Genomic DNA, 18,612 nt, shown 5'->3' with positions numbered 1-18,612 from the left:
ATTATATGTCTGATTGTATATCAATAAAGATTTATTCATCAAAATAAATATTCTTCTCGAAGACCTACTTCCACCCTCCGATCGTGAGGGGCAACAGTCATCTGACGAACGGAAGGGGCATTTTGGCTTACTTGCTTTAATATTTTATTTTTAAAAATTTTAAATACATACAATTTTCGGAAATATAATACTTTTTCGGTAACGTAACATTTTTATAGCCGGAAATGTGTTTTTTCTCGGAAAAGTAATGCCAATTCCAGGAAACGTAATTCTCCCTTGGAGACTCTAGAATCTGCCCAATAAGTAAATAATTATTACCGTTTTTGCAATACTGCTAGAAAAAGGGGAAATTCAATGGGTTATCATAGCAAAATATTGAACTGGCATAACTGACTTTTAAAGACTACTATAAACTTAACTTCCCCATGCAAAACAAATGGAGTACATTCAAGTTTCTTTTCCATCTGAATCACAGCAGAAGTTGCACGACTAAAATTTATTGGCACTAGGGGCGGATCCAGACACTTTGAAAAGGAGGAGTGCAAGTCGGGGTTCGTCAGAAAAAAGGGGTGCTAGGTCATTATTTGCCATTTTCTGTCAATTTACACATGAAAATGACAATTTTTTCAATAAAAGGGGGAGGGTGTGAACCTCATGCACCCAATCTGGATCCGCCACTGGGCACTCTGGTAAACCAGGATTATTTACCTCCTCCTGTTACGCTGATAGTCAGTATTGTGGTTATAAAGTGAGTTACTCTGGAGAATAAAACCGAGAAAAAGGAAAAAAAGTCATTTATTTTTAAATCAAATCAAAATTAACAAATAATCATATTAGAAATATAATCATATAACACACAAACGATGATTTTAATCATGTAAATGGGACAAATTAAAAAGGAAAAAAAAGGTAAAGCTAAAACATTTAATAAGACTTTTATAAATTAAGGCCTCCTACATAAAGTATGATTTACACATTAAAGGATATCCATTATTCTTGACAGAAGTATATATTACATGTAGTTTTCTACATGTAGAGGCTTACACATTCATTACATTGCATCCAGTTTTATGATCCAGATAAACCTACATGTATATTTACCCCTCCTCCTCCCAAAAAAAAAAATTTAAAAAAATCATCAGATTTTACCTTGGTTATAATGTTTGTTTTATCAATTTAAAGTTTCTTCTATCTATTATCAATGCCCTTTAATTTTTAAATCCTGTAACTCCTACATGTACATGGATATAAATAAAATGACTTGTCTTGCAACGTGAAGACCCAATAAAGGCTTTTGTCACTGCAACCCTCCAATATTTTTTATTACCTTCCTTCCTGCATATCTAACTTTATATAATGCTTTAATTTATGAAAATCCAATGAGTGGTTTTGGGAGAATAAGGCTTCCCACATATTTTGGTACACTTAAACATTATTTGTTGGGTACAAAAACTTGATTTTAAAATGTTCTTTTCATATGATTTAATGTACATTTATTAAAATACTCAATGACCTTTTGTTTATAAGAAGCATATTTGAACATAGTTTTTCATACAAAAACAGGAAAGACAAAAAAAAGGAATTACAACACTGCAGCTGGATTTCTTGACAAGCACTATTACAAGTAGTTACATGTACATTAATTAGCTTCTTTATACACACAAAAATTAACTAATTTCCTTGGTTTATGTAAAATAAATAGAAATAAAGTGAAACTGTCTAAACCAAACCTCTTTTAGACTTTAAAATTAGTTCAGTTTAGACAGGTGTTTGGTTTAGACAGGTCTACAGTTTAAACAGGCATTCAGTTTACTTTTGTTCAAAATACATTTAAATTGTTATAATGGGACATAAAAAGTATCTGGATTAGACAGCTTTTGGATTATTATGGGTCTGGGAAATTTTGGTTTCATTGTAAAGCTTTTTTCTGAATATTTCAAAAAATCCATAATACAACTACATGGCTTTTTGCTCTTCTAAGTAGATGAGATGTATATTATAAATCTGTATGTCTTCAAAAACATATGTTTACTTAACATTACACTGAATACTGTACATGTACTGTTTACTTGTATAGCGAGGGATATGGAAAAAATTACTTAACCTAACCAAAATATTTAAGTGATAGGATAAAAATCCTATCAGAATTTTAAAATGACATCATTGATACTGAAAGGTGTTTTGAAGAAATAATCAACAAGATAAACTGTTAAATATAAAATATTTTTACAGCTTGTCACTAACAGAAAATTACCTGTGAATCATAACAATATTTTACATGGCATAAGAAAAGACTTCTTAGCAATAACCATGAAATGTACAATGTTCATGTATAACTTGTTAAAACTGTATCAATGTCAACAAATCTATATGGAATGTAAAAACCAATTAATGTCATGGAAGTCTTTTAAATGTTTACCAAGTGTACATTTGTATAGGAAACAGTAACAGACCACATAACCAGTCTTACTTTGACCTCTAATTGTTGCACTTTTGAGATAAAACTTACGTAGATTGTACATTAAGGAGGTAGACCTGGGTTAAGGGACATAACTCTCGAAATCTGTGATATGTTTGCATCATATTCAATTTCACCAAAGCATATCAAGCTTTCATTTGAAATAGAATGAAATCAATCACAGTTACTTTGATGTTTAGATGAGATTGATGTAAAATGCTTTATATAAATGTTCCAAAGATTTGTAGGAGTTATGGCCATTATCCTTAGTCCACCTCCTTAAATTGCCACGTTGGCAAAATAGCAAGGGTTATACTTGATTTAAGCAGAGATAAATGCATGGTTTTCACCAAAATACAAATTTGTCTACAGAAACAATTAAAGTACCTTAGTGAGAGCGCTCTCATACCCCATGTTGGAATAAGTAAATTTGTTTGTAAGAGAAATACATGTAGAAGGACCCTGATAAAAAAGAGGAATAAGAATGCTTTTTAGGCTTTAGATCTTTATCTTCTAACTAAATTCTATTACTCAGAATGGTAGTTTCAAACTCCAGACTGGGATTTCTTTGAGTTTTAGTTAATCCAAAAGTAAATATCATCGTAGTGGAACAAACATACACTTGACCTGTAACTTATCATGGTGAACTTATATACCAAAAATCATGTCATAATCTGCAAGCGTTTAGAGAAAAAAGTCTGAAAAACGGTTACTTCTGTGAATTTAGCTAAGTTCAACGCCTGTAATTTTGGTAAAAATCATCGGAGCGGAACAAATTACAAATTTGTCCAGTAACTTATCATGGTTAATTTCTATACTAAAAATCAGGTCAATATCTGCAAACGTTTAGAAAAAAAGTCTGGAAAACGGTTATTTCTGTGAATTTTGCTAAGTTCAAGGCCTGTAATTTCAGTCAAAATCATTGGAATGGAACAAAAGTTAAACTTGACCTGCAACATATCATGGTGAAATTATATACCAAAAATCATGTCAATATCTGCAAGCGTTTAGAAAATAAGTCTGGAAATCATTTTTTTCTGTGAATTTTGCTAAGTTCAAGGCCTGTAATTTTGGTAATTATCAGTGCAGAACAAAAGTTAAACTTGACCTGTAACTTATCATGGTGAACTTATATACCAAAAATCATGTCAATATCTGCAAGCGTTTAGAAATAGTCAGAAAAACTGAAGGTGGACTGATGGACTGACGGACTGACAAAAGGGTCAAAAACATACCCTTCGCAACTTCTTTGTGTGGGGTATAATTAAATGTATGAAAAATATGACATATGTAGACCTAAAAAGTAACTTGATTGTTGGGATTTCTGAAACTTGTATCAAAGAATGGTATTGAAAATTCATCACTAACTTTACAAAATAAACTTTCAGAAAAACTAAGCAGCGATCCCTCGGGATAGCTTGTGTTGTTGAAAAGGTATTTGAAGACTTATATACATGTACAATGTTCATGTAGTTAAACTGGACATAAAATCAGAAACCTTAAGATGGCCAATGTGTAACTTTATGTATGTATAAGATTTGGTAACTGATAAATGTACATGTATGGATAAATATCCTGAAAATGAATATAACCTTAAGTAAGTTAATGGCTAAGGCAGAAACAAATTAATAGTTTTGTTTCTTGCTACCAGCAAGAAAAAGATAGGGTAGGATAGTCATCCTAATGAAAGTTCAAAATAAGAGGTGCACAATGGCATTATTTGATGAAGAATGTAAGCAAGTTTTATCAAATATTCCTTTAGAGGCTTTCATAGATATTGAGGATTAGAATATGGTCTCACTTAGTTAATGAGTGAAAAAAAGCTATGTTTTGCAACAGAAAACCTGAAAATTTATTAAGATGGAAATGCAAGGTAGGGGAATTATTTTATTTTTTAAAATCATTTTCCATGTACACTGAGTTTATAGGGAAACAATCTAGACTTTAAAAATGGTACTTGATCCAAAATGGCCATAGAATGATAAGGATAGGCACAAAAGAATAGGGTAGGTAAGGTAGAAAGAAACAGAAATAGAGAGTTCATAAAAACATGCACTACATGTGCTTTGTACAAGTCTATGTTAAAAAGAATCAAAAACAACCGATAATCAGAATTCTATGTATAAATAATAAATTCAGACTTTATGTCGGAAAAAGTGTAAAGTTAATCATAAATATTGTAATGTTAAAGCTTACAATATTTTTTTTTTATGATTCTGTATGGCATGAGAAGAATGTGAGTGAGATTGTACAAATTTTGATACATCAAAATGAAAAATAAGATCAAAGAAAAATTATGAAAACTTAGATTAAACTTAGCTCGTCTGAGAGCAACACTATATTGACATGCCAGATAATACTAAATGAACTTATTTCTTTTTAGGTACAAGTATAATGTATCTGTACAAGTATTAAACATTTTCTGTTCACAGATATTCTCAAATACATGTCAAATGTCAACCATCTCAATACACTATTACATTTTGTAGTTACATAATCACTATCATGTACATGTAGTTTTATAAACAGGAGTATAAACAGTGAATCAAATTAATACATGGATTTGTTCAAAATTACGAACATGTAAAACAAGTAAAAAAACAAAAGATAAACAAACATTAAATAAATATGGTAATAAATTATCACAACAAAACAAGTAAAGGAAGTAAAAAAAAAACCCAATAATGACCAGTTTTGTTTATTAGATGATATTTCCGCAATATTCTCATTTAGAAACCATATAGGACATGAAAGATTTTCCAAAAGTCTTCCAAATTTCAAAATAGGAGGTACACAATAGCATCATCTGATGATGAATGTATGCAAGTTTTATGAAACTCCATTAAAGGATTTCCAATCGGTGATTTCAGAAAAGTTGTGGATAAAAACCGGGAACAGACAAGCAAATAGCATCTTCACAATATAAACAATATACCTCCAGCTATTAAAGTGGGGGGTATAAAAAACATTTCACAGGAGAAACTACCATAAAGAAATTGTTACCCTGCATAATGACGAAAATTCTTGGAAACCAGAAGAAGGGAAGGAACATGTACATGTATTTAATTTCTAAAGGCAATAATTTAAATACACGTATATTGCACTCATAATGAACTGTATCATACCAGTTACTAATTAAACAGGATATCAAGTAACATTAAAAAAATTATAACAGCAAATGAAAAAATGAAAACATTAAGGCACCAACCATTACTGGGGGGGCTGGGATTGTTTGAAAAAAAAAATCCAAATTTCCAAAACATTTTTTTACTCTGCCATGGACAGGAAAAAAATTATGATTCAATATTTACCCCATTACTAAACACTGTAGATTTTCAAAAAAAATCCTTGTTAAATCAAAATTTTCAATCTGCTCTCGTATAACACATGCAGTGAGTTTTAAGGCTATCATTAATTACTCTCGTATAACACATGCAGTGAGTTTTAAGGCTATCATTAATTATTGGTTACTATTTTCATTATCACTACATATAACAGCAGCACCTTCTTCCTCTGATAGCTCTGAATGTATTCTATCCCCTGTATTAAATCTTTCCTCACAACGAGTCAGTTGATGCTGCTCAAGATTTTTCTTGCTGTTGAAACTCTTGAAGCACTTGTCACAATCAAATAAAAATTCGCCTTCATGTATTTTCATATGATATTGTAAAGCTAAAAAATCTTTGTAAAATGTTCCACAAACTTCACATTCTTTTCCCTTATAACCTAACTTGGAATGTGTCAGAGAATGCTTCTTCAGGCATCCTTTTTGGTAAAAGCACATACCACAATCTGCACATTTGAATTTCTTTTCTGGACTGTGGCGTTTCATATGCATATTTAGACTACTAATCTGAGTAAAGCGCTTACCACAGCCTTCAAATGTACATGGATAAGGTCTTATGCCAGTATGAGTAACAGCATGATTCTCAAGTTCTCGAGATGACTTAAACATTTGAGGACAATCAGAACATTGAAATTTAAACTCGTGCCCATGGAATTCCTGGTTATGGTTAAACTTTTCTTCCTTTGTACTGAAAACTTCACCACATTTTTTGCATTGGAATGTTCTAGAAGTCAAGTGCTTTACAGTATGTATTTCTAGTTTATTAGCAGTTTTATAACCTTGTCCACAAAGGTCACATTTGTAAGGGTAGTTATTAGTATGAGTAAGAATATGATCGTTTAAATGTCCTTTCTGGCTATAGCCTTTACCACAAACATCACAAATATGAGGTTTTTCACCTGTGTGTGACCGCACGTGGCGTGATAACTTGTACTTGGAAGAAAAACCTTTCTGGCATACAGAGCATTCATGAGTCTTTTGTTTTGCTTCTTTTGCAAAGTCTAGATGAACTGCTGCAATATGCTCTTTTAGATAACCTGACCCGGTAAAACCTTTCCCACAAACTTCACACACATATGGTTTCTCACCGGTATGTATTCGCTGGTGGACTTTCAGATTGTAAGATGAGTAAAAATTCTTACCACAATGTTGACAGAGATATGGTTTGTTTTCATCATGTGTTTTCACATGCTTTGCCAGTGTTCCTTTGACTGCAAATTCTTTTCCACAAAATTCACAACGAAATGCTTTAATCCCAGTATGACGAGTCATGTGATCAGTCAAATGATGGCTTTGGGTAAAACTTTGACCACATTCAGTACACAGGTATGGTTTATTGTCTGAATGAATCAGTAAATGTCTCTGTAATCTATAATTAGACGTAAAGCATTTCCCACAAATGTCACATTTAAATGGAGCATAGCCAATATGGACATTTGCCATGTGTGTCTTCAAAAGATCGACTCGTTTGAATCGCTTATCACACTCCTTACAAACATGTGGCTTTTCCTCAGAGTGCATTTTGATATGAAGATTATAACTACCTCTTAGCTTAAAACCTTTGTTACAAACCTTACATATATAGTTAAAACCCACGGTATGTATTTTCATGTGAATGTTTATATAAGATTGTGCTAACTTTTTGTTGCAGACTTTGCATTCAACCATTTTTCGCTTTCTTGTCTTCTTGAAACTTTCATTTTCTGTGTCATCAAAGGACGTTTCTATTAAAAAAAAAAAAAATAATACATGTGAATTACATTAATTGATAAACATGATACTAAAGAATTCATTGCCATTTTAATCATATTTTGGAATTTCACTACGCTACGATATCAAAACATTAAACTAACAACAGTTGCTATAGTCAAAAAGTATAAAAGCACCAATATTTAGTCAACAAAAGATGGCTTTTAATGCACATTCTTGATAAAGAAGCAGAATGAATATTAATTTCAAAGTCTTTAATATTCAAGAATATTATACCTGTAATATACATAGAAAGAACTGCATCATCCTCTTCCTGTCTCCCATCATGCATTTCACTGATCCCATCATCCAATGAATCACTGTAGCATGACTCCTCTAAAGTAGCGTGTCCAGAAATCATTTCTCCATTTCTCTGAGGTGCATTTTTATGAAAAGGACTAATTGGGCTGCTGTGTTTTGGGGTTGACTTTTTGTATTGTAATGAATTTAAGCTTTCAAGTGACCAATTGTCTTCCTCAATTTTAATATCAATTTCTTGCAAGTTCTTATTTGTAGGAATGTTAACATCACTTAAATCTTCTCCATCCGGAATTTTTTCTGAAGAACACATTGGAACTGAAAATTCTGCATCCTTTTCAACTTTGATACATGCATTCTTCATGGTTTTCATGTAAGTATCTGTGTAACCATTGATTTTGGAAGTGCCATCTTCATGTACATGTATATCTTCATCTGGTTCTTCTTTGATCACAGGATCACCAGGAATTTCTGTTATGTCCTTGTTACCATGCAAATCATTTAAAAGTGCATGCTCTTCTTTATTTATGTCATCAGAGTTTTTGTTACATCTGTTTGAAGATGCTGCCTTTTCCTTCACTTTGACACTATTCTCCTCATCGTGAAAGTTATTTATAGTAATGGCACTATCTTCCATGGTCCTGCTTAATTTACCATTTACATCTTGAAGAACCTTCAAAGAAATAAAAACAAAACAAAATTATGAAATTAAACTTGTTTGAGACCAATACTAAATTGACATGCCTGATGATAAGCGACTTTTTTTTTCTATTACATACAAGTATATGTACAAGTATTAAACATTTTCTGTTTACAGATATTCTCTAATACATGTCAAATGTCAACCATCTCAATACAATATTACATTTTGTAGTTACATAATCACTATCATGCACATGTAGTTTTATAAATAGGAGTATAAATAGTGAATCAAATTAATACATGGATTTGTTCAAAATTACAAACATGTAAAACAAGTAATGATCAAAAGAAACACAAACTGAAAATAAACAAAACATCTCATAGACTAAAATGGCATATAACATGTACATTCAAAAAAATAATCTTGGAGCCAGTACTTTACATGTATCATGTTGACACAATCTCTGTTCTTCCACAAGTCTATTCCTTAGCCAGCACTCCACAGTATTGTAGAACTGCCTGATTTTGGTCTTGTAATCTGATGCTTTGTAACATTTATCACTTTAAAAAATTGTCAAGCATCTGTAAATCTATATATCTAGAAATAGCTCAAGCCAAGGCCTTCAGGATGCAGTAAAAATTTTCTGAAAAAAAATTACCCACAGCATATAGGGTTACCATAGAAACCATGCAAAAATATGCGAAAATTTGCAAAAAAGTTCATAAAATCAGGTTTAAAAATATCAAATTTCCCGCAAAATATCTGAAATTTTTATTTCAATCCCTGAAACTGTTCAAACTTTTCCCTTCAAAAACCCCTTCCTCATATGGGCATCGCCGGTTAGATTTTGAGCTATTTCACTTTGTAATCCACTTATTAAATTTAGCATGGTACAAAATTGACTTACTTTCACTTTCACAATGAAGTCAAATTGTCATTGAAAAAAAGCCCCTTCAACATTGAATATATATAAAACATTGCAAAATACTTTTAAAAGTCCCCTTTTTTCAGAAAATGTTTTATCAACAATAGATTCTTCATTTTTAATCACTATAGCAACTACCGGTTTCCATTCATGTCATTTTTCATCCCTAGCCAAAAGTGCGAAACTAAACTAAACTGTGGAGTGCTGGCTTATTGAGGTCTCACTAACCACTTCCGGGTCAAATGGCCACCCCCCCTATGTAGTACCAAAAACACACTGAACCTAGACATATGCATTGTAAGTGCATTATTTGTGTGTATTATGATTAAAAGTAGTCAAAATAAAGCGAGAATGTGTACTTTAAAATCATATATGTAATTAACTACAAAAGTGTATGAATATTGTTTACATGTGTGAGTAATTTGCCTCCATGCTGTCAGTTAGCAGAACAGGTAAAAATGTGGATTTTCAGTATTATTTATTCAAGTAAATTTTGTGAAGAATTTCTACTATGATCGTACCATTAGCATAATGATTTTGGAAGCCTTATTTTCCAAGCTTCACAACGGTATGCAGCTTTAAGATGTCATTTGTCCTGGGAATTCACAGTGAGACTTTGAAAATTACTTATTACTTTTTTAACATGTAAAGTAATGGAAACGTTAGAAGTGGTTAGTGAGACCTGAGGGAATATTGAGTTATCTCCCTTCTGGAAGAGTTGTCTTTCCTTCAAGCAGATACCTTATAGGTACTATTTATTTCCCATAGGTGACAATAATAAAACTTTTGAAAAATTCACCCTTTTAAAACAATGATGGAGCTATCAACTGACTTTTTTGCCAGTCTTATCTGTAACTAAAAATGTGAGCAAAGTCATAGCATAACCTTCTCGTTTCTTTGGTACTTTAAGCAGATGATGTTTGGGGTCAAAGTTCCCCCTTTTTCTGTGAAAGGCACATGAATATTAAAAAATCATAATATTAACATTAAATGGATTTCAAAAAATATAATGTATTTTTTTTAAAAGTATGACGATGTTAAGAGTTCGGAATTATTAAAACATTTTGGCTATCAGCACTTTTGTCCTATCACAATGTCCGGAAGTATTTACTCAAGTAGGGTACACAAAAGGCCAACCTGAAATAATGAGAAATAGTACTGTTCTACCTGTATTGACATAAAAGGAGAAAAAAACAAGTTTTTTTTAAAAGAGATACCTCTGTTCTCTTTCAATATAGAAACCATATTTGAAATTCCTAAAGTCTTTTAAATGGATATTCAAAACATCAAAATTCCAAAAATAGGAGTATCTGATGAAGAATCCTGAATGTAAGAAAGTTTTATAAAATTTTCCTTTAGAGTTAAGGATTAGAATATGACCGCACTTCGTTAACAAACTGCAAATCAAAATTTAATCATATGAAATGCAAGATAGGTGCAAAATGACGTCATTTGATGAACAATGCATGCAAGTTTTATTGAATTTCATTCAGTGGTTTCAGAAGAGTTGTGGATAGAAACTGGAGACAAACAAGCAAAAGAAACAGAAGCAACAGTATCATTACAATATTCAATGTACCTCTTGTTTGAAGTAGGATATAAAAATATATTTCATAGAAGCCTAACAAGTAAGGATACCTGCTATAAAGAAAATATAAATCTGCATTATGAAGAACATTCTTGGAAACCAGAAGAAGAGTAGATACATGTGCATGTACTTAAACTCTGAAGATAACCTTTTAAATACATGTATATTCCATGTATCATGAACTGTATCATACCAATTATCAATGTCTGTTATCACAAACAGAAAAATCTATGAAATCCCAGGATAAGATTCATGTACACTTACAGGCTTAGAAACCTAGGATAATGCTAGGTTTAAACCATTTTCAGGTTTATATACTAGTCTACCTGCATCTTTGATAGTGGGAGCCCCTGTGCTTTGTATAGTTTTTACTTGATGATCAATTTAGAAATATTCATGAGCTTCTACTCAGTTTGCAGGCTTCATATTCGAAGCAGAGAAACCTGTGAAATCCCAGGATAAGGTTCGGGTACATGTAGGTGTCTAGAAACCTGGATATATATTGGGTTCAAACCCACAGTGGTGTCACCTTCTTGACTGATTACAAGTCACGTGCCTTAATCACTTGGCCGTCTAGCCTCCAAGTGATGTATATACTACTACACAAAAATGTACATGTAGCTACATGTACATGTACACTATAATGTAAGTAACAAAGGAAAGCACTTCTTTCTTTGGTATTGGTTTTGCTCTATACAATGGGAACATACATGTACATGTGATAAACCTTTAAAATTTTGGTCAAGAATTTAGACCTTGGAAGGGTAGCTTTTAAAATTGACATATGTTTTAGTCATACATGTACATTTTTTGTACATGTACTCTCTACATGTGTAATTTAGTTTAGAAAATTTCCTTTTTATGTGTTTCAGTATTTTTTTAAAGTCAGTGTTCCTGCAGGTGTTTTGGATCATAACATTGTGACCATACATTTGTATTTTGATGATGATACTTACTGGTAAGATTAATTCTAAACAGAGGTTGTTATATCAGAAAATTACTGTACAACTTAACACCTGTAAATTGCTCTACATGTAAATCAGTATTATAGTAAAGGTAAAACTTCAGAAATAACTCCTAGATTTTTCTCATATTGTGTCAATGACCCATTTATATGACATGAAATAGTTTATTTCAAATATTACAATGGGCCATTAATATGAATAATTCATTATTTTAACACAAAAAAATGGGCCACTGACCCATGCCTCCACATCTTTTAGGTCAGTTTTACATTTGTAGGGCCAAGGGTTCATCCGTATCTGATATGGCTGTCACCATTCACCTGAATTTGTTATTTTAAACAGTTTTTAAAACAGCAGAAGGACAGGAGATGACAGTTGACATTTTAAAATGGGAGATTCTAGGTGGGAAATTCACATATACAATGTATGTAGGTAGGAGTGAAAAAAAGGAGTAGATCTACAATGTACAGGACTCATGCTACAGGGCGATTCAGGTGAAATAGTCACCCTGGGGTTGCTCACTTTGCCCTCAGATGACAACAAAACTGAAATGAAGTCACCCTTTTATTTCCAGACATCACTCATGATCAGGACTGCATGTATGCTCCATCTTTTAGTGGTATTTTGACCAGAGTTATCTCTCTTGATATAACAATTAAACACAAAAATGGCGCCAGTTTGAGAAAATATACTGTAAAAGTCTTCAAAATCTATTGAATACATTTGTATTTGGTTAAAAGCAAGTATTTTAATCAGGTTTTCGTTTCAAATGTTTAAGACAGGATACGTTATGAACATTCTTTACTCCAGTTTGCGATAATTTATGTATTATCATTCATATTTCGTTACGAAACAAGCAAATCTGTCCTAGGTTTCAGAGACTTAGGTTAAATTTATCTCAATTGATAATTCGGTAGAAAACCCAAACAGTTTCATTTGACATAACTAAACAGTAAATTCTCCATTATAACGAACCTTTTCTTAAGCTTGAGATAAATTTGTACTGATCGCTACACTGTGTCAATAAAGTTTCAGTCTTGATTTTTCAGTAATAATTTATTGATTCTCTAGATCAAAGTCAATCAAAAGACTGGATATCTTGATCAAGAAATCATTATGGAGTAAGTGGGAATAGGGAAAGAATAAAAAATTCCAGCAGAATATCACTCCTGAAATTTTCTATTCCAGTGCTGCTAAAAAAGACACAATCAATAGAACAGTGCATTTTAAAAAGCTTTCTTATTCATATTTTAATTTTGCTGTAATAAATTTGGTAAGGGGTAGAGGTTTAGAAATTCATCAAGAATACAGTCAATCCTCCAGTTAGTTACGATAACTTAACCTTCCATCCGCGCTCATGGGAACGCACATAACATTATCATAACTTGCTCATTTTTATTTTGACAAAAATATTTAATTCTTTACATGTGTAGCTTACAGAAAAAGTAACATTTATATGTATCACAATTGAAGAAAATAAATATATAAAAATGTGTGTTTATATTGTATGTATGTAAGTAACATATAACACATATAAATTTTTAAAAAGCTTCATAAACGATGCACATACATGTTCACTCCTCCCTATCCACTCCCCACTTCTCCCAAGTGTCAATCTGAAAGAGAAGTCACTTCCTATTTGTTTTTCTCGATCTCGAGTAGTTTGAGCCCTGGTTCTAGGGAATATTGTGGCAGGACAGCCTATCTGCGTTGTAGTAGGTAGTGAGATTTAAATAGCCAGTTAATTGACTTGACTTAAGGATTAATTCTTTAGTCAAATTGGTTTTATGCTGGCTTGTCACCGAGCGACCCAGGGTTCGATCCCGGGGGGAAGTATAATTTTGGGAGTCAAATCATGCTCTCCCTTTACAATATACATGTATACACTGATCCAAATCTGAAAATAGCCCCGGACACTGAATCCCAAAAGGGATTAATACATGTCATGTACATTGCATATTAAATGGATTTGGTAATTTGTTGTCATCTTCCAAAAGCAAAATGCGTAACATTATGTCCACAGTCTGAACTTGTATCAAAGCCAGGGGAGCTAATCAGAGCTAATATGATGCTTCTATACAAGCGAAGAACTACTGTCTGATATACATTGTACATGTTGATACATTATTTCGTCGAGAAGATTACTGCAAATCGGATTTTTTGGGTCTATCACAAATCAGAAAAAATCGAAGGGTGTATGTACCTTGAAACTGCAAAATGATAACTATGTATCTTTCAAAATGCATCACGCAGACAGTTTAAGTTGCATTATCGATAGGGTAAATCAAGAAATCGATCTTTGAGCAGGAAGTTGTATTGTATATTGAAAAAACAAACCAAGAACGGATAAGGACGCACTTAAATTTCCGGACATTTAAATATTCATTCATATTTCCTTTGAACTTGAACGCAAATTCTGACATATATCGTTAATTTATAAGCATTTTTTTTTTATTAACAAGAAAAATGACCCACTGGAAAATCCCGAAAGGGAGGGGCTATAGCCAGGACATCCCCGAGGGGATGGGCTTAAGGCTACAAACCACTAATGTCACTTCCCATAGGCTGATTTCACTAAGTTCAATGAGTCATGGAGCTTCTACCTTAAGTTTAACCTGAAGAAGACTATACATCACCTGAAAGCTGCATGTGTACACTAATAGCCCTGAAAATATTATGTGGGGGTTACTATTTTGCAGTACGGCTCCTACAAGACAATGAGCTAAAAATAGAATGGGAATTCCCCTACATTTCACAAAAAGAGGTCTTCATGCAGAACTCATAAAAAATATGTAAATATGTTGTCGGACCAGCAGAAAAAGCCCAAAACAACATTGTTTTTGTCGGCAAAACGTTTTATATCCAATGTTTATTATCAGAGGTAGACGTAGAAAATAGCAGTGATAAGACCTACACTGCTACCACTCTTTCCAAAGAAGAGATTGTGGAAAATCATAAATCTGTGCTATCCTCTTTTGGTCTCTCTACCAAGGACGATGATTGTGATTTACCGTCTATGTACTGGATTCCTAAACTCCACAAGAATCCATACAAACAACGTTTCATAGCTGGATCTGCAAAATATACCACCAAACCTCTTTCAAAACTTTTAACTTCTATACTCAAAACTGTCAAAGAGGGTCTACAGTCCTACCACAACACTTGTTACTCCCGTAGTGGTATTAATTCAATGTGGATCCTGAAAAATTCAAAAGATCTTTTTGGAGACAATCAGTTCAAGAATATTATCTGAATATAATAGCATTAAAACCTATGATTTTTCAACACTGTATACTTCTATTCCCCATACTCAGTTAAAATCCCGACTTAAAAACATTATACATCGTTGTTTTTCCAAAAAAGATGGTACACCTAGATACAAATATATAGTTCTTGGTAGAGATTCCTCATACTTTGTAAGAAATAATTCCAAATCATCTTCCAAATATACAGAGGAAGATGTTTACAAAATGCTGGAATTTTTAATCGAAAACATATTTGTCCAGTGCGGTGGACGTGTTTTTCAACAAACGGTCGGCATTCCAATGGGAACAAATTTTGCTCCTTTACTAGCTGACCTATTCCTTCACTCTTATGAGGCTGACTTTATAGCTGATATGATCAGAAAGAAAGAATATTGCTAGATCCTTCAATCTCAGTTTCCGCTATATAGATGACGTGTTATCTTTAAACAATCCTAATTTCGGGGATTTGATACATCACATCTACCCAAAAGAACTTGAGATAAAAGATACTACAGACTCTGTGAAGTCAGCCTCATATCTTGACCTACACTTAGAAATCGGTGGTAAAGGAAAACTATCGACCAAACTTTACGACAAACGCGATGACTTTTCATTCAGAATTGTCAACTTTCCTTTCATCTGTGGCAACATCCCTTCGGCTCCTGCGTATGGAGTGTTCATATCACAACTCATACGTTATGCCAGAGCTTGCCGAAACTACGCAGACTATTTGTATCGCGCTGGAACTCTAACAAATAGGCTTCTGGAACAGGGTTATGTTGCTACAAGATTGAAGTCATCACTACAGAACTTTTATGGTCGTCATTATGAACTCGTGGATCGTTATGGTGTTTCCATCAGCACCATGAAAACTGATTTATTCAACGGGTCATAGTTTTCCTCTCCTCGTTTGTCTACCCCGGACTTGACTTTTCATGAGCAACTCGGCGGGTGTTTCTAGAAAAGCAGAGGACGCTTACCCTACCGGTGCACCTGGTCCATGCTCCCAGTTTTTAGTGGAGTCCGAGTTGCTCATTTACTTTTTTTACTTTGTATGTATGATTTTAGTTACTTTGTGTTCTTTGTTGTGTATGTCTGTTTTCCATGTCTGGTCTTTGTCCCTGTATTACATTCTTTTGATTAACGCTATAACCTTGGTTCCCTTGATTACTCTTTAATATGCATAACAGTGTATTTGCAAATTTAAAGTTTCTTATTTTTTTGCTTTTGCAAAATATTAAAAAATGCCTATATATTAGACTTACGATCTATTCAGTTAAAAGGGTTATTATTTTTTTCTAGTTATTTCAACTATAAACACTGAGCTGAAGTCCAGTGTTAACAACAAAATATAGGCACTTCCAAAAGTACAGTGTTAAGTTCAATTGTCTCCGGATATCGTTGACCAATCAAAAAAGAAATACGTACATCAAACGTTTTACAGGCTCGAATTTTAGAGTATACCATGATAACTGTTCCTGAATGACATGTATAAATACAATTCAGGTCCCACTAAAATTAACAATCCCGGTTTAAGGGAGTGTTTTGCACTTCATTATTATTGGTAGATTATTATTTTTTTATATATATATTATTAAAATGTTTGGGTTCTTAAATCTATTTTTAATTGACATATATATTTAAAGTTACAAATGCAGTTACACGGCACTGAATACTATTAGAAATGATTGCATTGTTCGTGCTTTCAGTCAGTGCCAAGTACATGTCCATGTATTTTTTACATTTGTCAGGTTACGGTCTGCAAAACCGAAAATTTTACAATGAAACAGAAGAAGTCAATGTAGTAAAGACGTAGTCTAGAATGCTTGTACATGTATGAGCTCCATGGCTTCTTTAAAATGCAAGCAAAGTTTAATTGATGGAAACGTTAAATGTGTCAAGGTTAAAGATGATAGAAACGGAACAGTTACTGTATTTTTTAAAAAAGTTCATGGGAAGTTCCATGGACTGTAGTTGTTTAGCAATAGTTACTGGTGTGCTGGCTAGGTGCAGGACAGATCCAAACAAATACAAAAGACTGGTTATTCAGGTTCATGGCTATAATTTGCTTATTTTTTTGAAAAAAAGTGAAAATACAATATGAAGGGAGGGGTGTGTCCAACTATCGAAATCGATCCACTGGATCCGAAGATTCAGATCTCTGAAAAAAAAAACAAAAAAAAAAAACGTTTAGATGAATACAAGAGCGTAATTATTCACAATCCTACTTCTGTATGGGGTGGGGGGGGTGTTACCCCGACTTCCACTAGAAACTAAAAATAGATCTGTGTGTAAATTCTCTACTTTAACGCAATGTTGCTAAAACACATTCCTATAGGTTTAAAATTTAGAAATAATAACCACCATGTCATGCGGCGTTTTTGTCCGTCAATTAAGGCTCATTAAGGGGGACCAATTTTTCAAACTAACCACCCTGAGCCTTAAGTGCCCCATGAACAGGTTATTTTTTTCCCTGTATGTTACCATGGCTACTGTTTTTATGACAATAATCGCTAATTCACTTATGAATCACTGGAACCTCCATACACCAAGGATTAAAAAAATATGTACTTTGTATGATAAAAAAAACCACTTGAAATTTCTGTGTGGACTGCCTCAAAACAGCATAATTTCAACAAAATGAGATCACATTTTTAGAACACATCTGACCGTATAGTGCATGTACTACCTTACTATAATATATACATGCGTCGACCGGGAGTCGAATCCGGATCGCTTGTTTTAAAGCAACCATGCTAACCGTTACACCACCGACGCTATATGACACTCTGATTTTGACGAAATGAAATCCTGGATATAACATATGGACCCTATGCCGGTCCAAATTATAGGCAGATGGTGTGTAAATAATGTACTTGGAAAATACAGACTTCCTTTTGTTCGACGAAAAACGCCGAGTACTTCTGATTGCTACATGCACAAAAGAAAATACTCCATTCTAAATTTGTCAATTATAATAACATATGACATCGGATATTTTTAAAAGAAAAATGCTATCTGAAATGATATACCAATAATATATCAATCACCCTGATGCTAACATTCACTTTTTGTTATCATACCTTTCTCAACCCTTGAATTGCCAAAACTTTGAAACTAAATGATATTGCAGAGGTACCACGGCAGTCTTGATCCGGTTAGTGACAATTATTTACCGTATACGTTTGTGACGTTCCGTTTCATCGAAGACAACGACAGGCGGGTCCCTCACTTAGACAAGGTAAATATGTATTTACTTTTTCGTTTTTGTCAAGTTCCATGTCTATTTTAGCAGTTGACATGAATCAAAAATAGAAGCACCGGAGCATACTTGTAGTTTCCATATGTTTAACTATTTTTAAGTGATTTTTACCAGTGAATATAATTATACACATTTTCTTAAACTCCCCCCCCAAATAACTATCGTAGATATGA

The 18,612-nt window shown here is 33.0% G+C and overlaps 1 protein-coding gene across 1 annotated transcript; it reads right to left on the bottom strand.

The window, feature by feature from the left end:
- Positions 1-777: 777 nt before the first annotated feature.
- LOC148612348 (uncharacterized) lies at positions 778-18,329 on the bottom strand. The gene is made up of 3 exons (XM_088593692.1): positions 18,261-18,329; positions 7,791-8,484; positions 778-7,528 (listed from the first exon to the last, which is right to left on the bottom strand). Exons 2-3 carry the CDS (start codon positions 8,446-8,448, stop codon positions 5,919-5,921), a joined length of 2,268 nt encoding a protein of 755 aa, XP_088449818.1. The 5' UTR covers positions 8,449-8,484; positions 18,261-18,329; the 3' UTR covers positions 778-5,918.
- Positions 18,330-18,612: the final 283 nt, after the last annotated feature.

The sequence above is a fragment of the Perna viridis genome, chromosome 7 (assembly GCF_037379345.1).
Source record: "Perna viridis isolate PV_CMFRI_1.1 ecotype Kerala chromosome 7, ASM3737934v1, whole genome shotgun sequence".
Lineage (NCBI taxonomy): Eukaryota > Metazoa > Mollusca > Bivalvia > Mytilida > Mytilidae > Perna > Perna viridis.
This window is presented reverse-complemented; position numbering and strand designations above follow the sequence as displayed.

What these genes read in the sequence shown, in the direction of transcription:
- LOC148612348 (XM_088593692.1), bottom strand. Translation starts at nt 8,448, where the DNA reads ATGGAAGATAGTGCCATTACTATAAATAACTTTCACGATGAGGAGAAT. An exon ending in TCTTTCTATGTATATTACAG is followed by an intron (nt 7,529 to 7,790) that starts GTATAATATTCT and finishes TTTTTTTAATAG; the next exon opens with AAACGTCCTTTGATGACACA.